At 29.8% G+C, this 21,720-nt stretch overlaps 3 protein-coding genes across 7 annotated transcripts in view; 2 read left to right on the top strand and 1 right to left on the bottom strand.

Annotated features, from left to right (window-relative positions):
• The window catches only part of LOC125071496 (facilitated trehalose transporter Tret1-like), a 41,922-nt gene extending 34,145 nt beyond the window's left edge, over positions 1-7,777 (top strand). For all 5 annotated transcript variants that reach the window (XM_047681767.1, XM_047681770.1, XM_047681769.1 and 2 more), the window contains 4 exons: positions 4,364-4,520; positions 5,622-6,014; positions 6,148-6,434; positions 6,646-7,777. In XM_047681767.1, the coding sequence (XP_047537723.1) occupies positions 4,364-4,520; positions 5,622-6,014; positions 6,148-6,434; positions 6,646-6,958 (1,150 nt within the window). In that variant the 3' untranslated portion in view covers positions 6,959-7,777. The remainder of the gene's footprint in view (positions 1-4,363; positions 4,521-5,621; positions 6,015-6,147; positions 6,435-6,645) is intronic.
• Positions 7,778-9,401: 1,624 nt separating this feature from the next.
• LOC125071569 lies at positions 9,402-14,946 on the bottom strand. The gene is made up of 4 exons (XM_047681890.1): positions 14,925-14,946; positions 14,808-14,848; positions 11,667-11,805; positions 9,402-9,499 (listed from the first exon to the last, which is right to left on the bottom strand). Exons 1-4 carry the CDS (start codon positions 14,944-14,946, stop codon positions 9,441-9,443), a joined length of 261 nt encoding a protein of 86 aa, XP_047537846.1. The 3' UTR covers positions 9,402-9,440.
• Positions 14,947-15,838: 892 nt separating this feature from the next.
• LOC125071374 (facilitated trehalose transporter Tret1-like) lies at positions 15,839-21,590 on the top strand. Its single transcript, XM_047681592.1, has 8 exons — positions 15,839-16,034; positions 18,156-18,291; positions 18,373-18,601; positions 18,741-18,897; positions 19,436-19,653; positions 20,008-20,179; positions 20,786-21,072; positions 21,292-21,590. The coding sequence occupies exons 1-8, from the start codon at positions 15,966-15,968 to the stop codon at positions 21,566-21,568; spliced, it is 1,545 nt and encodes a 514-aa protein (XP_047537548.1). The 5' UTR covers positions 15,839-15,965; the 3' UTR covers positions 21,569-21,590.
• The last annotated feature ends 130 nt before the right edge of the window (positions 21,591-21,720 follow it).

Raw genomic sequence — 21,720 nt, 5'->3', positions numbered from 1 at the left:
ATGACACAAATCGTTATTATTAGCACTTTTAATTATTTTATCGTATATTTTAATTCGAAAATGTTATCCGTTCGGAAATATAATAAATCAGTTGTCTTAAAAAATTGTGTCTGATTCCTGGATAGGAAAATCGATTCTAAAAATCAATTGGATACCGCTATAAACTTAAAGTCGGCTTTTGATCATTCTTTGTGGTTTCAATTTCAGCCATCCACGCAAATTAGACAAATGTAGTAGGTAAAATATGTATTCCGTTGCACTATATATATATATATATATGGATATCTAGACACGCGGTAGCGTGTCAAGCCAAGTTCAAGTAATCAAGGTTTCAATAACTTATTCCCTAATAAGTCATTGCGATATTTATGACACCTATAAAAAAAATGGTTTTTTTTTTTCAAATATCTGTTTTTATGGTACATGTAGACGGACGACTACTGGTACGCGGTTCATCTGATGGTACTTTCTATTAGATGAACCTTTTATCACAACCGCCCACAAACATTGGCGCTATAAATATCAATCCTTACATTTACATCACCAATGCGCCGCCAACATTGGGAACTAAGTGTTATGTCCCTTGTGCTTGTTATACTAGATCAGATTTGAACCAGCTCACAACAATACTTGGCATTGCTGTTTGTGAGTTTAAAATCTGATGGTAGTACCTACCCAGACGGGTTCTGACAAATCCCTACCACTAAAGTCTGTAAGATAATGGTTCATCATCACTTGACCAATAAGGCCAATTTTCCATCTGCTTCCTTATATTTAAAAAAATATATATGTTAGTGGCGTGGATTTACGTTATTTTGAGTTTTAAGTTTTTATTATCGTATCACTATCTAAATTTTAGTATTAACGATGCCTATAGTCCATTACTACAACAAAAATAAAATTAAAAAAAATAAACATCTTTGACACAACTCAATACAAACGAGATTTTATTGAACAAATCGAGATTTTTAATAATATATGATAATTATTAAGTTTTTGCGAAAAAGGCGTTTTGAATGTCAACGAAGTTGATATCGAAACTTTCGATGTAAGGTTAAATAGTGAAGTGGAATAATTTTGTTCTATATTATAAATATATGATAATCACAAACTGTCTGTAGTGTATAATATAGCAGAGATATAAGTAAATCGCATGGAAAATGTTTCTCTAAGGTTTGTTAATTTATTCCTACTTTGATTGGATAAAAACTCCTATTACCTTAGTAATAAGAGTCAATATCCGGTCAGGATAATCCATAAGTAACATTTCTAAGAAATTGTTCACACATAGATGACCTGTTATAATAAAACTTGAAATAAAAAATATAAATATCAATATTAATCCACGATGTTTAATTTATAAAAGTGTTATCAGGATTTATTGTATAATAGGGATGTACGGTTTAATAATATAAAACACATAAGATTATCATAACGACTACGAATAATACGACAGTTGACCTTTATATAGTAAATAAATTATGACACTTAGATCAAATACTTCCATATAAAAACATTTTTTATAGATTAAAAATGAAAATTTATCTTTATTCAAAACTACTATTAGTATAAATAGTCTTTTTTTTATTTTTTTATACGTATACTTACTGCTTAGTAATGCAAATTAATATAATAAATCTTGTACTTGATACTAGCTTATAGTTTCAGAAAATATACTGAAATAGTTGTTAATTTTATTAAGATTTATCTCACAACATTTACATAGATAATAATCAGCCCGGACGCTTATCAGCAAAAGTATCAAATTAATTTAAATAATACTTTATTCGTATAACACTTTTGAATAGTCATGTCATTAATCCTACATGATTAAATGAAATTTAAAACTATCGAGTTTTAAATGTAGGAAGACCAGCAAGAATCGATTTTCTTACTTTCCGGTATGATTTTGACGATCATCCCCAAAACCAGATATGAGCAAACGGTTTTATTCAACAGATTAAGTTTATTTTTATAAATTTTACAAACCGAAAAAAGCACACCAATGTGAACGTGAATTCTATTTAAAATAATTTAGTCTATTGCGGAAATATTAGCATTAGTTTAATTAGAAAAAAACAAACACTGGGCAATGCCCTATAGTGCGCCAAAGCTGCCGGTTCTCCGCCTTTCGCATCCAGTCGAGTACCGCCACCATCTTCATGTCATACAGGCTATATATATGATACTATTTAATTTGTTGTGTATGTGATACTCTGATTAGATGCACTGAAATAATAAATATATATTTATTGATCCAATTTTTTTAACGTATTTATATAATTTAAACACATACGTATGAAATGTAATTCGTTTTTGTTTTGATTGCCCAAAAAGGGACTACCGATGTGAGTTTCTTTATTCGACCATAAATTTTAAATGGTGAACGGATTTGGAGTCGACAGGCTTGAAATAGTTACATTATTTCGAGTGTCACTTGGCTTTAAATTAATTCATTAATATAAACTGGACAGATGTGTTTTTCAAATTTGGAGGTAAACTTTGTGATTTGTTGTAAAGATGCGTTGCTATGAACATATATTAGAGTGAAGTGAACTTGACCCGTCATTCTTATCTAATTACTTTAGAAATTGTAAATACGATCGGTATTTATTCAATTAATAGTTTAATGGCTTTTAGTTGTGCCAGGGTACAGATTATTTCGCCAATATTACGTAGGTTGAAGAAGATACCAAAGAGATTGATCGTTTTGATCGAGAACAGCTAAAAACTTACTTATCTACTAATTGACGTCTAAGAAGCTTGTAACATCGAATGAATTTAAGCCGAAAGGAGAACTGTCAAATCTTTTTTTTTTGTTTCTGTTATGTGTATACGGCTTTAAGGTCGATGACATTACTTATGAATAATTATATAAATTCTGATTATGACAGTTAATTAGAATGGATTGGTATCCTATATGTGTGAACTTAGTATCTAAATTATTAAATCTAATTTAAATGTGAAACAAATTTGATTAATTTGCTAGCAAAATCCGTTTTTACGTAATTACAAGCAAAACAAAATCACAATTTATATTGGGGTACGCGAGTACTATAACCGATTAAAACAAACTTAAGTACGATCAAGGTTATACAGCTATGTTGTAGTCTAAGCTTTATTGATAAATATGCATATTAATAGCAATTCGAAAAGATAAAGATGTTAATCTAAAATGTTTGGTAATTGCGCAATAATTTATTCGTAACATAATTTATAGTCAAAAAGTATCAAACCGAAATGTTTATTTAACATGACTTGTTATTCATCGATCTTTGGTACATATGTAACAGTTAACTTAAGATGATGTTACCCCAAACTATTTCGGCCTCGTTGATCAATATTATCGTAAACTCGTAGGATACTGCGTAGGAGATATAGTGCACAAGTTTGTACACAAGTGCACTCTGAATACCCTCGTTCTCGTATATAATCTGTTGGGACGGTAATTTCATACGACCGAGATCCGGCCGAAAGTACAGAAAACCTTTGAAGGCACGGAACTGTGACACGGCAGCTTCCTAACTCCTAGATAATGAAAAATTATTGACTCAGGTTTCGAATCTAGTACCTCAGCGTTTACAGTCTTATGTGCTAGCCCGTAGACTAATGACAATCATAACTACATGCTCTTTTGTCTAGTTTCCGATGAGACTATAAGTCGTGGCTGTAATCGGTCATGAGGATATCATCATTATTTAATTAATTAATAAAATAAAATAACATAATATGAACATTTAGCCCTAAATTTAATCTATCAGCATCGACATACTTATACCCATCGCAAATGCTATAGAATGCCGTTTTGAATAGCTTGTCCATCAACATTCATAGCTTATCAGTTAGTTGTACAGTTTACTTGGTGGTAGGGCTTTGTTCAAGCCCGTCTGGGTAGGGACCACCCACACATCAGATATTCTACCGCCAAATAACAGTACTCTGTATTGTTCTGTTCCGGTTGGAAGGGTGAGTGATCACAGGCACAAGGGACATAACATCTTAGTTGGTCCCAAGGTTGGTGGCACATAGGTGATGTGAGGAATGATTAATATTTATTATAGCGCCTTTGTGGGCGGTGGTGACCACTTACCATCAGGTGGCCCATATGCTCGTCCGCCAACCAAGGCCATAACAAAAAAAAAAACATGTTATCCCATGCTTAAGTATCCATAATTATCCATTGATATCTATTATGTAATGTATGTAACATGTAAAAACCAGTGCAACACTTATATGCATTGTAAGTAGGTAAATGCTCAAGGTGAATTCATGCCAAGATGAGAATTGTTGTATACGCTTATTTTCGCTCAAAAAATGTAAAAAAATAAATATATATAGATAAAATGTTTGTTGTTTTTTTCAGTGATTCGTCGCTACGTGGAACACTAACAACCCTAACGAACACTTTCACATCGACGGGAATGTTCATCGCATACTTACTAGGAACTGTGGTATCATGGCGTCAAGCAGCACTTTTGTCGCTTACCGTACCACTAGCTACAATGGTGCTCGTCTTATTTGTACGTAACAAATCTCTCTTTACAATGCTTTATTTTTGTCTTATTATCGAATTTATTGAGGTTCATCACATAGATATAAATGTATTTTAAACTTATACGTAATGACGTAATTATGTATATCTCCAAAAACTTAACTACCGGTTTCTGAAACGCTCAAATTAAATAAGAAATTCGATCATGTAACGGTGCAGTCAACGCAAATCAACATTTTCTTTTATTCGAGATTGCGCAAACTGTTTAATACAAACATATCTAATTTTAATACTACTCCACTTTCCTAATTTAATATTAATATATTTTAATCATATATATTTATCGACGATATATTTATATTTATTTTTTAATATGTTGCAACATACTGCAATAAATTATTATAATATTTACGATAATTATATTAGCTAAATATATTGTAAAAATATAGGATTTTTTTATCACAGACTGCCTTCCAGTTTTTGAAGGGACAAAACAAGTCAAACTGCTATTATTAAGAAAAACATATTAACTAATATGCTTTTTTTAAATAATATTCAGTCAAGATTGTACTGATTGTTTACTGATGTGTATTTTAGTCATTATTAAAATGTTTATAAATTACCTTCAGTATTATTACGATGGAAAACAATAGCTTTATTAATAACAAAAATTTTCGGCTATAAATTAAATTCTGATGGGTCCAATTGATTAAAAAAATATAAGTGACTAATATTCCAATGATATATTCGTATCGTTTGGCTAAATATATATGGAAGAATTTTAATAAATTAAATTTATGCAATAAACAATTAGATGAAGGAATGTTCATAGTTTATGACCAATACTAATACTAAAGACGTTGTTAGATCATACACATAGCTAAGCAAAATAGATCTTTGGGCGTTCAGAAAAATTATCGTATACTAGTTTCCGTCTACGGAAACACGTGCTTAAGATCGGAAGAGTAGCTGTTAGGTACCATTAATAGAAAGTATGCAAAATAACTATATACTATATAAAATAACTCGCTTTCGCTTTTATAAATTTGTTAGGATAGTCATCTAGCTGTTTCTGAAAGCTGGTTCAAAGTGCTGATTCATACATTTTATTTAAAATAATTCTTTTTAGGTTCCTGAAACACCAATTTGGTTGCTATCAAAGGGCCGGCAAAAAGAAGCGTTACAATCCCTATGCCGACTTCGAGGCTGGGCAAAACCAGCAGACGTACAAGAGGAGTTTAATGAACTTTTGCAATACAATGATAATATCACCAAATGCGTCGTATGCAATACCGAAGGCAAACCAGATGTTCTACAATGTGAACATGCTAGTTACAACGTTTTCAAGAAGTTAGTTATGAAATTCAAATATGTTCTATTCGTCAAAGAAACATTGAGACCCTTTAAGCTCGTCATGGCGTATTTCTTTTTCCACACTATGAGCGGTCTGCTACCAGTAAGACCTAACATGGTGAATGTCTGTAAAGCGCTCGGAATGAAATTCGATTCAAAAATTATTGTGGTGAGTTCATATTCTAATATATTATTCAAATTCAAAAGGTCATAGCTTTGACTTATTGATCAAATGATATTCAATATATAATTAGACTTGAAAAAAATGTCTAAAATAATATTAATTTATTTGTAATTTCCAGGTCGTTGTTGCTTTAGTTTTCATAATCATGAACTTACTATCAGTTGTAATAGTAAAAACGATTGGTAAAAGGAAATTAATCTTATCTTCGTTATTCGCAACAGCCTGCTGTAGTCTTGCTTTGAGTGTTTACGCAGGAAGCAAACTGCCCAGCGAAGTATTTTCTTACGAAGCTAGCACATTTCCAGAACAGACGGAAATACTCCCTGTAATTTTGTTCATGATGCTCGTTATGTTTACAAGCTTGGGTATTCCTTGGATACTACTTTCGGAAATGTTTCCATTCAGGTAATATTATTTTTTTACTACAGATTTTTTGGTGCTATCGCAGAATGTATTTGAAATACATAGTACATTGCTTTGTATGAAAATACTATGAACACATATTTTATTTTAATACTGTTGCAATTTTTATTACACGTTTAATACAAATTGAATGAATGCATAAATAATCAATAAAAATTGTTAATCTCATTTCATTGCTATTTTATTTTTTCAGGAGCCGAGGCATGGCGACTGGTTTGGCTGCTGCTCTCAGCTACGTTATTTTCTTTCTAGGTTCAAAAACTAACTACAACCTTGAAGCTAATTTCCATATGCATGGAACCTTTGCGATATATGCCATAATTGGATTTATTGGAGCTATCTTTTTATATTTCTTCCTGCCAGAAACTGAACGTAAAACATTAGTCGAAATTGAAGCTTTCTATAAAGGAAACCAAAAAATATTTGCAGATGACTTCTTCATAAACGCCTTTAGAAAAAATAAAGCTGAGGACAAATGCGTTAATAGACCAATGCTAGTCAATTGAGATTATTTATACTGAATACTGATCTTGCCATATTGATCTTATATGATGTTGAACCTCGTAATGTGAATGATGTTGTTTTTTTTTAAATTATGATTTTATATATTTTTAGTTATCCAAGACTGCCTCGTATACTTGTGAAATTATTTTTAATTGAAAAATGTATTTAATTAATACCGCCTCACATCTTGCCGTGTATAGTTGAATTTCGATATTTCATTGTTGAATGGATGTTAGTTAAATTTTTTAATTTAATGTTTTATTTTTAAGCTGATTACTAGTTTTATTATATATCTAATAAGAACAAAATTTGATACATTTATAACTAAAATTAAAAACTTTGTATTAAAAAGGCACAAAAAATTTATGGCAACTAAAATAATAATAATTTTATGTCAACAATATAAACAACTAAAATTTTTAAAACGCACAATTTGTTTTAATCTGTTCATTTAGAAATTGACAAAAAATAAATTATTAAAAGGATGCAATATCGCTAAATATATAAATTTTATCTGGCAAATAAATTTATTTTTAATCATCGTGTTTTAAAATTCTGAAAAAATCCCTCGCTTCCCCTTTCCGAGTAGTCGCCCATGTATTCGGTCTTCCACATTCGTTTGCATTACTTATCTTATGATGCAATGGTACTATTTTTGATGATTGTGCCAATTTAATCCCATGATCTTATGATGATAAACTCAAGTAATCATTATCCGTTGCAGCTGTTGTAGTATCTGTAGTAGTATCTGTTGCGCTATCTGTTGCAACATTGTCAAAACATGAACATTTCTCTTCACAATCAACTATATCAAACCCTGAAAGGAAATTGAACTATCTATAGAAGATATTATTTTACCATACAGGTATAACATTTTCATTCCATCGAAGTAGAAACTAATACTCGTAAATAAAACTTATTATCTTTATAGAAAAAAATATTTTATTCTTTTATATAATTGAACAAAAAATACCTACTGTTACTTAAAAAACGTAAGACAACTTAGATTGATTTTCTCTTGTTTGCTTTTGAAGTCGTTAACCAAGTTAATGGTCTTTGACATTTATAATGATTACAAAACATAAAAGTTGTCGAGAGATTTTTCTTCAGCCGCTGCGTAATTAGTTGATAGGTTGACATTTTTGTATTTGAAACATTTGATTCTTTTCTAATTACTTCTGTAGTTGATGGTAGTACAAACTGAAGTTGGGGCGAAGTGTAATTAGCAGTGTCATTGGTTTGTGTATAATTTTGTTGAAGTGATAAACGGGTTTTTTCATCCTCCACATCATTTTTCTCTTCTGTGTCTGAATCTTCTATTCTATTTTTAGTAATTACTGCCATTTTAGTAGTAATTTCCCAAGTTTTTGGTCTATTACAGCAATATTTTCTGCTATTTATAATGTCAGTTGATGTAAGAGTCAACTTTTTTGTTAATAATATTGGGGTATTGCTATCATCGTACTTCGTTTCATTCATATTTTTTGTATTAATATTTGTCGATTGATCCGGTATAAAATTGTCGTAATCTTTTTCCTCTGTAATATTTAAAAAAGAAGATGTAGTTTTGTCATTAAGTGAATAATTTACATCAGTAGTATTCAAGACTGTTGGTTTTTCTACTGTTGTATTTAATACGTCGTTTAAAAATATGTATTCCTCAGAATATTCAGTGAAACCTATTTTTTGTGACTCTGTGGTGGTTGCCCATGTTTTCGGAATATCACAACAAATGTCCGTATCTATAAGATTTTGTTTTGAATTATCAGTATTGATTGTACTAGTTTCAGAAAAGGTAAATGCTGTATTCGTTGTTTGTGACAGTATAGTTTTTGTTGAAGTCTCCTTGTCTTTTAATAGAGTATTAGTTTCACTTTCATTATTTTTAAAATATGATGTTGCCTTTTGTTTTTTACTGGTAGTCACATTTCTGTGTGTGTGTTCCAAAACTACAAAGAATATTGTATACTTAATTAAATATATGTATGAACGTATTATTTATTTTATGTGTCAAAAAACTCTTATTACCACAATTTGTTGAAGTTTCGAGCAAAGCGTCAATCAAATTGTTTTGAGTCGACAGTTCCAAAGTTGTACAAAACAAAATGTACGTTTCTATATAACCTAAAATACATAGTGGAGTTAGAACGTTGACTTATATTTAAGGTATTTACTTAATAATTAATGTTATGGTAAAAAATTACTCAACTTGCACAGCCAAACGAAACATGTTCTATCACATCAAATCCAATAAAATAACTCATCAACAGTTTTGTTGCAATAAAAATATATATTTTTGTATTTTGTTAAAAATCAAGGTATTCAATTACATATTTAAAAAATAAACTTTTTATTACGTATATAAATTTGTATAGCTCAAGCAAACACGTCAATTAAATTTACTATATTCATTTCATAACTTCAAATTGGAGTAAAACTAATGTCTAATTCAAAATATTTTATTTTCATCAAATTCTTGGTATTTTAGCATAAGTAGTCTGGCTGACCGCTATTACAAGGGCTGGTCACTTTCGTCATGTACTCTGGAAGATAACAAATTGGATTTATTGATCTATTTCAAAATCGTTACTTCGATAGTACTTTTATCTATGATAGTTTTACTCCAATATTACAAAACTCATTGACATTGACAATTAAATTATGAAATTCAGTGATAAAAAATATTTTATAAATTGTACTCTACAAAGGGTATTTGTAAAAATATGTTTTAATGGCTTCTTAATATGATTACTCGCACGTGACAATGGCGAAATAATCTGTGCCTTTTTGGAACAAATGAAAGCCATCAAATGAGAAATATGTTTATGACTTTTAATATAAAATCTTCATATCATGTTCATTATTACAATATGAAGCATTTATTTATGTAGGCATATTTTTTAATACAAGATTTTCGGAATGTCAAATGGTTTGAGGAATTAACAGCATATATTAAACGACTTATATTTGATAATCAACATTCCTAATCTCTAGAATATTATAATCGTTAAAATTGTTCTTGTTTGTTTAAACTGTGTGAAACCTTGACACAGTTAAATAGTTTTGGTTGTTTTTAAGTGCAAGGTGGATTAAGAATATAATACACTTTAATAAAATAAGGTTGATTAAATAATGTGCCTCTTGATTTTACCTGCTTAAAATTTAGTTTATACATTAATATTACATAAGGTTTGCCTTATTGATTAACGGTTATACTGTTGATATAGATTTTCTTTTGTTTTTTAGGGCTATCTCATGCATATCAGTTTTCAGTCTCAAACCAGTTTTAATATGATGTATGATCAAAGCATACAAACAAACAACTCAACTCAACATTATCACTTGTAGACGAATTGTCAATCATATTATAATTTGTTACGATCCTGTACACATATTATTATTCGCTCAATAGAAAGAAGAGAAACAACTTTTAGATAATAGTGTATCGGTTTGGTGAAAATTGACTATTATTTTACACTAATATACATATACGTTATAGAATAATAGCTAAGACGTAATTTAATTTGATTTAATTTAACGTAAATATTTTTATTGGTAATTCTCAAGTCCATACAATGAATTCATATGTTCGCTGTTATCACCACCACTTATTAACTATCGAAATTTAATTAATATTCTTACGTTAAAATATCATTTTCGAATTTTGAAGCAATTTGCAGCAATGAAGGAACATTTGATTGTTTCATTTGTTTGGTTGCTCAGCCAATCAGCTTTAATTTACAGATTCAATATTGATATTGAATGTATGTAATAACCGACTGTTGAGATGTTGTCTTAGATTTTCGCGATTATTACACATTGAAATAAAACTAGTTTTTTAACGGATTTAATCGCGTATATTAATTATTTTATTTTAACTTTGTCTGCCCGTGACCACGAACACTGCAAAGTGCTCGAAACGTCAGGATGTTAAAATAAAATAATTAATATACGCGATTAAATCCGTTAAAAAACTAGTTTTATTTCAATGTGTAACAATCGCGAAAATCTAAGACAACATTATGTGAACCAGTACGGACTGGAAACATCAAATAAAACGACTGTTGAGATATTTGCAAAGAATCTAGGGGAAACTCAATAGTAAAATGTAAGAAAGTCATAAATTTTAACATACGACTTTGACTACGATTTTATTTAAATGATATAAATTGCCTATTAAAGTACATAAGGCGGTTTTGAACATTTTCCAATCGAGTTGTTCATTGTGTCGAATTTATTTTTTACAGATTAGATTCGCATATTTTTTTGTTGTCAGTCTCAAGTTTTGTTTAGTTTCTTTGCCCTCGAACCGCTCATATTTATTCATATATAATTCTGTTGTGCCTCACTATTATTAGCATAATATTTGTCATCAGTTGACCGAAAGCCCTATTAAATATTATTGCTTTCAGTATTTCTAGTATGATAATATACAAATGCGGATGCGGAATAAATCGATTCTTAAGTGAAACTACTTTGGGCCGTGTCAACACTTTTGTTAAAATACATTTACATATGTCTATTCGCATAATACGAATTACGCGTTATATTTGAATTTGTAACTTATGCATAAATAGATATACCTTTTAAAAGTACGCACACTTCTATGAAAAAGTACCTAACGCACATAAACACACGCACACATGCACACATTTGAAATGAATTAAATTCGGGCGTAGTGTGGTCAGGTAAGTAATAAAAATTACGTACGAGTTCCGTAGTCACAGTTGTATTCATACATGTCGCATTGGTCCATGAAACTACGTCGACTACAACCATCCGGAGAAGACGCGCAGACGACACGGCTGTCGTGGATACAAGTTGAAGCCATGTTACAGAAGTTTATTGGCTGTGAACATTATTTTTTACCTATTTTATAGCAGTAGATACAACTAACTATACTTTAACATAAAAGTAAATAAAAAGTTTTAAACATTAATAAAAGTCAAAGTAATTCATTCTGTAGAGTATCATGAATATATAATTATTCAAGATCCTTATTCATAATAAATAATTAAAAAATTTGAAAATGATTTAAATTCAGACTATTATATAGTTCAAAATATTTTTTTTTTTAAATTAAATTTATAATATAATGCGTTTTCTAATAGCAAGTCATTACTAGCGATTAACATAGACTAAAAATAGATATATGAACTCCTTATAAACAATAAAAAATAAAAGAAATATTCCCAAAATTGACCATTCACTAATAATAACAATGTTAAGTCTTGTACCTGTCAATATCCTACTTTACTCATCTTCATTTAAATCGGAACACAGAAATATACTGTTACTTATTGACGGTAGCGAGTAGTAGTAAGTCCTAGGTTCAAACCCCAGGTCGGACTGATAAAATGCTATTGGGGTATTCCATCGAAAAATTCTCAGTAACAACCCGAAATTTAGAAGTTTGAATATGCACTTCCGTGTCGGAAAAGCAAGTTAAGCCGTTGGTCCTGCGTCTGAACTCTTTCAGCTCGTTTCCATCCCATCGGGTTATGAGAGTGAGAAAATACAGAGTGCATCTGTGTTTACGCGCATGCGCATTATAACAATATGTGCTAAGATGCCGTGGCCGAAATCTCTCAGGACAACATCATCAGTACCTAGGTGATACTAACATATAGATCTATAATCAACTAAATAGATATAATTTAACATAGTACCATTGTAATATAGCAGAACAAGATAAATGTCAAAGAATGATTTATGTCCCAATAAAGATAAAAATCTCAGAGAAATATTTCATGACTAAACATTCTGCATTCTTAATACTGTAATCTTATAAAATGAGACAAATATTAATGCTTTATCTCTGACTAGCTTAAACCATGTGTAACATTATTTTGTTACTCATAGTGTATAATTAGAACAAAATATAAACAAAGAAAATAAAGTCTACAATGCACTTGTGATACTGTCTTGTAAAACTACAAATTATTATAATTTACCTGGTGTTAGGCTTTGTGCAAGCCCGTCTGAGTAAGTACCATCCACTCATCAGATATTCTACCGCTAAACAACAGTATTCAGTATTGTTGTTTTCCGGTTTGAAGGGTGAGTGAGCCAGTGGTAAATACAGGCACAAGGGTCATAACATTTTAGTTGGTGCTGCGTTGGCGATGTAAGAAATAGTTAATATTTCTTACAGCGCCATTGTCTATGGGCAGTGGTGACCACATACAATCAGGTGGCCCATATGCTCGTCCGCCAACCTATACCATAAAAAAAGTTTATTACTGAACTATGGGTTCATTTTTAGTTCAAATATATAAGACTATAAATTGTTGTCTCGATTTCTATTCAGATATTTAAATGAAACGCGATAAAGTCACACTTCAAGTGCGTACTTCAACGGTAACTATGTGCGGTTTTAGATGGAAACGTAAAGTAATGAATTAATAAGACTATATAGAATTACAGTATCAAATATGAATAAGCACTAGGTTTGCAGTGAGGAAAGGAGAGCGGTTTCTTATATGAAAAAGTGTTCGTAAAAATGCGTTAAATTTGGGTGATGCTACATTAGCAACACGATGAGTTGTAAATAAAACGCAAAAGGTAATGCTTACAAAATGATTTCGAAGTTAAACTCTAGTAACCAACTACATATTGCTAACGATATTTTGAAGGATTTTTGGAGTGCTATTTACGAATCACACCTGGACTGTTTTTCAACTTGTCCCTTATATGAGACGGTTCACCACCCGCCACAGCACTACGATCATCTAAATTAAAATACTATTATGGTGTAGTATATTATAGTATAATTCGTATCTATTAAACAATAACCTAAATTTGTGGGCTGTGAATAAACTGGTGTATAGATCTGGGCATTCCCAAGCCATCATCATGACTGCTCATATGTACCTATTCAATAGAATTCGCAGATAAAAGATTCAAATGAAAAAAAATGGTTTTATTTTTAACAACATGTAGTATTTTGTAAATACAAATACGTACGTTTCTTAAAATCAATCATTTATTTATTTAAACAATTAACACATTCAATTCGCTGCTACTTAACTCGTATTAAATCAATATGTCAAATTGAGACTATATAGTGTACACAAAAATATTTTGATAGTTGATAATATATGTGAAACCAATAATAATGTCCTCATGGTCAAATTTCAACTAGAGTTTCGGTGCCAAGACAGATCTAAATTATCCAAATTTAAAATTGATCTAAATATCTAAAGTCTGTCTCTCTCTGTCTCGCTGTCAACTTTTAAGGGGAAAATGCCACACTTCGCATTTTCTTCCACTAAACAAAAATGCTCATTATGTGGAATGATGTGTTCCGGTTTGAAAGCCAAATAAATCAGGGTTATTACAGCCAATAGGGTCATAACATCTTTGTTAGGTGTTGTAATTATTGGTTAATATTTCTTACGGCAACAATGTCTATGAGCGATGGTGATCACTTATTGTTGGTCTATTAGTTCGTCCACCTACCTATACAATAAAATAAACAACATCCAAGGAGAGATCAGATACAGGAGCAAAGGCCTTCCGTACCGTCGAATAGTATCCCTGCATTCCGAGGTACAGCAGTGTAACACTGCCACTATCTTAATGCCAGGCTGCTACTGAAAACATTTTTCCCGGAATTCTTTCCCGAGTCCTACAGAACTACAACCGTATAAGCTATACACTAGACTACTGTGATATATAAAACCTCATTGTTATCAAATTTAAATAACGTTCAATTAAAATATTAAATTCGATACTTTACACTAAACGCGATTACGTATTTCAGCATACTTTGTAACTAATTGATTAATTCGAAGTTCTACAAAACATTGATATTCAATTAAAATTATAGATAGAATAGAATAACATTACGTATGACAAATGTTGCTGTGACCATGAAACTAATGATAACGCTGAAAAGAAAACATTTAATTTTAAAGTCACACAGTATAATGTATATGTATAGTCTGCTAATAAAATATAACTCACCAAACAATAAAATATACAGCATGTTTTATTTCCCTAACATTGTTTTAACTGATCAATAAGAAGTCTACATATATTTTATTGTTTGTGCTAAGTAATAAAATTTTAAATTGAAACTAGTAAATTTTTACAGATATATATATTTTTTTCTATTTATAAATATATGCTTTGTAATTTTATGACTATGGTAGAATTCACATTTATATAAATAGAAAAGGTGTTCCTAACATATGCCAGGTTCAGATTTATATTATTTATTGTAAAAATCATTGATAAATCTTTTGTTTTTTTTTAATTTTACCTAACTCAAAAATAAATAAAAAGAATACCAAAAAAGTAGAGATGGAAGACAAATATTAAATATATTTATGATAATTTAATTACATACTTGTTTTATGTATTTAGGTTCTTAAATATTTATTGAATAAGTGTTTAATATCTCGACTATCTCGTTTCAATTAACTTAAAATTAACAAAGCTATCGAATTACATCGTAATGCAAGATTATTAACCCAGTACCCTTTACAAAAATTAGTAATATACACTATTCTAAATGATAGTATAGTATGTAGTTCAAGTTTGTGTCTTGGATAATCCCATAACCCTTAACCCATTTTTTAAAGATTATTTCTATATGTAAATAATAAAACTTAAAGTTTTGATTACGAGTACAATAAAAGGTTACAATGACTACGAATATGGTATGTATCAAGTATGTCGAAATCTAAATAATATATAAATTTGCAGATAGAAATATTTGTTTAGTTTTAAGCATATTATCTACCAAACACATTCTTACGATTGATTTTTTTCTTGGATTTATTTTTCGTGTGAAAATAGTTTAGTAATTTGTATTATGATTCTCCTTAACCAGTTGAGGAGATAAGTGGATTATAAATTCATTTTCCAGCTGTTTGTGTAAGACTGAAGACGTTACTTCGACGTTCAGCTTTGTGAAAAATGTTCGTCGTGAGGAAGATTTAGTTGATTTACTATATATTATTTTATTGAAGTAGAATATTTTTGCTTTGTATGTAATATACAATGGTGTTAAAATTAGAAATAAATGGAAATACAAAACATGTTAGTCGTTTGCGATCGACGTTTTCTCAGGTAAGTAAAAAAAAAAATCGGTTTTCTAATCTTAAATTAATTTATTATCTGTGTCTTTGGTTCTTGTATATGTGTGGTAGATTGATGTGTTTGTTTTTATTCCCAGAGAGCATCACAATAAAAACAGGATTACAATTTTTGTTTGTCTCTGTGTTTCAATTCTCTTTCTTGTGTTCTTGTCAATTAATCTTTGTTGCTTTCTGGATATCTAGGCTACCTGGATGATATTTGGATAAACAATCCATGATCGAGTCATATATATTATAGTAGTGAATAATTTAAAATCGTTATTATAAGCATAAGACCTTCGCTTACTGATAAATATTAAGTGTTTCGAATATACCTATAACTAAAAATTAAATATATTTTTAAATATTAGAGATAGGTTTTACTTAAATTATGGAAACCCATACATAAATTTTAACGTGAACTCGTTCCCTCTATATACATATACGCTAATCTATTGATATGTATATTTATTAAGAAATTTCATAATATAGATCTCATAATAATATATATCTTACTGTTGGTAATTTAGTTTCTCTAATTACATTAAGTGTGATCAAATACTATCTGAAATATTCATAAATAATATAAATATTATTCATTTATTAAAAGAAATGTAATGATTGATTTATAAGCACGATATGTATGTAATATTCCTGTTCAGCAAAACTATTTTTAATTTATAATATAAATATTTTAAATATACTATAATATATTCTTATATTTATAGACGATATACAATCGTAATAATTAAGCAGGTCATGTGATACATAGAAATTGTTTAAATTAAATAACAATTAATCGTTACCAACAATAACAAATTTGACAGTATTGTATGTCGGAGCATCTTGCACCCATAAGATCATTTATCACGATCATGTTATCAATCGATTGTGATAAGACTAGACTTCGACATTGTTTGACCGATTACCATGAAATGGTGGAACACGTAAGCGTAATGTTCATAGAGAAAGTTATTATACCATCTACTTTATACTAACTCGCATATAGATGTAGCTGCACGCCAACTTCTATGTCTACTTTTCAATCGAACGCTATGACAAATGATACACATATATTTGAGCACGGAGAATATTCTAGTGATAGTCACATCCCTAACAACTTAAAAAAATATATAAATAATATAAAAATTAAAAAAAAACTTTCGTCTGTAGTATTTATTACATGAATATAATATAATATTACCAACTCATCCTTTTTTAATATTGACTATGGAAATTTTTGAGCACATGAAATTATCTTCAATCCAATTGTGCATAAAACTAAAGCCAAATCTTGGAGCAATTGGCGCTTACATTTTAGATTACTCTAGACACTTATCGTTTTTCCTTACATAAATAATATCAAATAACTTTGAAATAATAATTTAAAAAAAATTTAAAAAAAATTCTTAAGTCTAGTCAAAAAATGTTATGTTTAAAATGTATTAATTTTGGAAATTGTTAAGAGAAACAAGAAAATACTTCGTACTTAAATTTGAATAACTTAACTTATTCAGTAGTGTCATTGTTCCGTTAAGAATAAAGTAAATCGACGCTTTAACTAACGATTTATGACACATAGTAGCTGAGACGAAAAACAAACAAAACAAAAACACGTTTTACAATAAAATTTAAAATTAAAAAATGTTACTTTTAACAAAACAAACATTCTTAAAGCAGTAATTGAATATAATGAGACTCGAAATCTTGAATTATTATTATTATAAGTTAGTACGGTTGTTTAAAAAATGTATATTCATCAGTTACATCCAAAGAGATTTTAGATCAAAGTAGTTTTTAATACCTTTTTATACATCTTAATGATATGAAAAAAAAGAAAAAAAATATTTCTATAAGAATTATTAATATTAAAATATTAATTATACATAAATAAAAATTAAAAATAGTTACTGTATAAAACATGACCGCGTGAAATGGCGGCATGAATGCTAGCAGCATTTCCCCGTTGAATCGCAATTCTGATCCTCAGGGCAAAAAACTTGCCCTCCTGTCACCAGTGAAGGCAATAAGGCGAAATGTTATACTTTTAATGAAACCTTTGCCCTATTTCATTTCATGATCTAGCACCATAAATTATTGAAATATGTTACAGATCACAGCGTCGACATCATCATTTCTTCTCTTATTTGACTTGGGCATGGCAATTAATTTCTCAACTATTATGATACCCGCACTCCTAAACGCTAAAGAAGGCTTATCACTTGATGAAACACAAGCATCTTGGTTTGGTAACCATTAATTGATTTATTGTATATGAAAGCTGTTCAAAAAAATATTTTGATGTGTATATAATACGGATTTTATTTCAGGGAGTATATCATTCTTGTCACAGCCAGTGGGCGCGTTGCTCTCTGGACCGATTGTAGATTACTTTGGTAGGAGAAAAGCTAACTTTATCGTCAATATTCCCATGTTATCAGCATGGGTTCTGATGTACTTCTCTTGGAACCTTGCAACACTTTTCATCGCTAATGCCTTATTGGGCATCAGCTCAGGTATTATGGAGGCACCTATCAGCTGCTATATAGGAGAAATTAGGTAAAAATTTGTTGGTATCATTTTTTTTTCAATTTTTCTGAAGCGGTTCTCTTCAATTTTGTATAGTGATTATGGTAATCAATTGTCCTGCCAAATATTTTGACTGAGTAAAACTGAGTGTGTTTTCCTATATTTTCAGTGAGCCATCGATTCGTGGCGCTCTTTGCACGCTGACTCAAATGTTCACATCATTCGGTATTCTAATTATGTATTTTCTTGGTACAATGGTGGACTGGCGGACTGCGGCTTTGATATGTCTCCTTGCGCCTGTTGCATCTATGATTACCGTCGTTTTTGTAAGTACAAAACTTTGAATAATTCAAACTAACTTTAAATTTTAATTACATTTAAAGCTTCAATAGCGCAATGGTTTACGGGCCGCCTAGCGATGTAAAGAGTCGCAGGATCATGTGACCCCTTGGGCTGTCGTAGTCCCCAATCCTAACACAAGTGATAAGCTTAAAAGGTGTAAATAGGAATATTAATTATTCCTTAATTAATTTGGGGCATACCTAGTATTCTTTACAAAAAATAAAAAAAAATAACAATATAATATCTAGGATATCTTCAAAATCTTAAATAGCCTTATAACTAAATAAACCTTTATTTAATACCAATTGGCATTAGAGACCGAGATAAAATATATTCTATAAAAAGCCTATTGATATTACTCCCAAAACTTTGCATTATCAAAAACTTGAAATATTTTATTAAAAATATCCGATACATATCAAAAATGCTGTTTTAATTGAAACTAAAATAAAGATGAAACTTTTAATTAGTATATTTGAATATAATCCTACTTACTTTATTTAAACTTTAAATTGTATCTAGTCACCAGAAACGCCAATATGGCTTCTTACAAGAGATCGAGAAAAGGATGCCCTGAACTCCCTTTGTAAGCTTCGCGGTTGGACCTCGCCAGAAAACGTAAAGAATGAGTTCGTCGAACTATGCGCTTATAGCAAGAAATTACGAAACTGTGTCATATGTTATAATACTGACCAAGATAATAAACTTTGCGAGCACGAATCAATGAATTGGTTTGTAAGGTAATAATATAATGCATAAATCTTACTTTGTTGTTAAATGTACTGTTTCAATAATATAAACACGTCGGCAATAAATTGTAAATAAAATAAAGTCACGTTTTTCATATCAGTTACAAACATTGCAGATTTATTATAGAAGGCGCTTCTAAAACAAATCATAACATATTTTAAAGCGAAATAATTTAAAATAGTAATTTTATTAGTAGTTTGATTAAATTATTACGCAAGAGTTTAAAGGTTAGAGTTAAATAAGTCAGCGGAAAAGTGAAAGTTTGTGGGTTGTGCAAATTTATATATATATATTTATTTAAAAAAATATGATTTATAATCGAACACAAAATTCCTTTTTTTCAGACGCATCCTTAAGATTAGATATGTGATGCTTTGTAAAGAGACCTTAAGACCTCTGTCACTTATGGTGCTGTACTTTTTGTTTTTCGTTATGAGTGGTCTGGCGCCCATGCGACCGAACTTAATCAACGTATGTGGAGCCCTTGGTATGGCTCAGGATGGCAAGCAAGTTGTGGTAATTATTATAAATTGTTGTCACCTAAGACCTAATAAATACAAGAATATTACAGGAATAAAATAAGGACAGTATTTTATTTTATTTAAATATATATTTTTTTACCTTTATCGAGAACTGTAGTTAAAATAATTGAATTACTGAAATTTATATGGACCGTTTACAGTCTGGCAATTATGGCCGGCTTTCTATCTTTGTAGATAACACTAGTAATAAGCCAAAAGTAGCTTAATCTATGGCAGATGTATCTTGTGGCTTTATAACTAATTTGATGCTGAAAAAATGTGTCTTGTATCGAACTAACACGTACTTAAAATTCTTAAATGTATTAAATAATAAATTTACATACGAATTTCAATAATTTCAAAATACTTGATATCGATAATTATATCAAAATCTATGTTACTAACTTAATTTATCTATAAGAAACAAAAAATGTTTTCATGTTCTAAATGGATCCAGTACAGGAGTAATATCGAGCTAACACAGATAATTTCAGTGACATAAAAACCGAATAGCCTCTATTGGCCTCAACCAGGGATAACCCATGACCATGTTTATTAAAAATGTATGTCACATAAAATAATTAATTCAATTTTTTTGCAGTTGATGGTGGGAGTTATCACATTCATCACAAGTTTCCTTGTCATTGGACTTATTAAGGTTCTTGGCAAGCGTAAACTTGCTGTTACTTCGTTGTTCGGAAGTGCCGTATTCTGCATGATTATAAGTATATACGCAAAAAGAAATTTGAGCGATTTGGTGTTCTCATACCAACCATCGACATTCCCTACAGAGACCAGTATTATACCATTAATATTAATATACATATTGTCATTTTTTAATGGACTAGGAATTCCGTGGGTTTTGCTCGGAGAAGTTTTTCCATTCAGGTAAATGATTTCTTTAAAAAGTTTTGGTTATACAAATACAAAATTGAATAAGTATCTTAAGCTTTTTTCAGATGTCTTTTGAATTCGTTTTCTATCCAATAAACAAATTAAAAGTAAATTAAATTTACACTTTTCAATGAAAGTCACATTAGAATTATTAAAATTTAGTTAAACAAAAAACTTATGTTATTATATATGCACCTTTTTTTTATTTTGCAGAAGTCGAGCTACAGCACAGGGCCTATCCGCAGCAAGCAACTACATTTTCTCCTTCCTCGGGGCAAAAACCTTCATTAATCTTGAAACAGGCGTTAAGCTATGGGGAACATTTGCTACGTATGCGGCATTTGGTTTCATCGGAACTATTTACTTATATTTATTCTTACCGGAAACTGAAGGCAAAACTTTACAAGAAATAGAAGATTTCTACAATGGCGACCTTCGAATATTTGGTGGAAATTCCTTATTAAAATATTTTAAAAAACGTAAACAATAAAAATAGTATAAGATAAAACATTTAGTAAATTATTTGACTTCTGATCATATGTTTAATCTGTTTATAATTTACGTATAATTTAATTTAAGTATAATATAAATAGTTTTAAATTAACTGTAAACAAATATTTTCCATACATATTTTATTAATAC

The sequence above is a fragment of the Vanessa atalanta genome, chromosome 19 (genome assembly GCF_905147765.1).
Source record: "Vanessa atalanta chromosome 19, ilVanAtal1.2, whole genome shotgun sequence".
NCBI classification, from domain to species: domain Eukaryota; kingdom Metazoa; phylum Arthropoda; class Insecta; order Lepidoptera; family Nymphalidae; genus Vanessa; species Vanessa atalanta.
The sequence above is the reverse complement of the archived record's forward strand: the minus strand, read 5'-3'. Positions and strand labels throughout refer to the sequence as shown.

Excerpts from the sequence above, each read along its gene's own strand:
- LOC125071569 (XM_047681890.1), bottom strand. The coding sequence starts at position 14,946 with ATGCTGTATATTTTATTGTTTG. Across the intron at positions 14,849-14,924 it reads GCTGTATATTTTATTGTTTG|CGTTATCATTAGTTTCATGG; the intron begins GTGAGTTATATT and ends TTTTCTTTTCAG. Across the intron at positions 11,806-14,807 it reads CACAGCAACATTTGTCATAC|CCAATAAACTTCTGTAACAT; the intron begins GTAATGTTATTC and ends TAATGTTCACAG.
- LOC125071374 (XM_047681592.1), top strand. The coding sequence starts at position 15,966 with ATGGTGTTAAAATTAGAAATAAATGGAAATACAAAACATGTTAGTCGT. Across the intron at positions 16,035-18,155 it reads TGCGATCGACGTTTTCTCAG|ATCACAGCGTCGACATCATC; the intron begins GTAAGTAAAAAA and ends AATATGTTACAG. Across the intron at positions 20,180-20,785 it reads AGGATGGCAAGCAAGTTGTG|TTGATGGTGGGAGTTATCAC; the intron begins GTAATTATTATA and ends ATTTTTTTGCAG.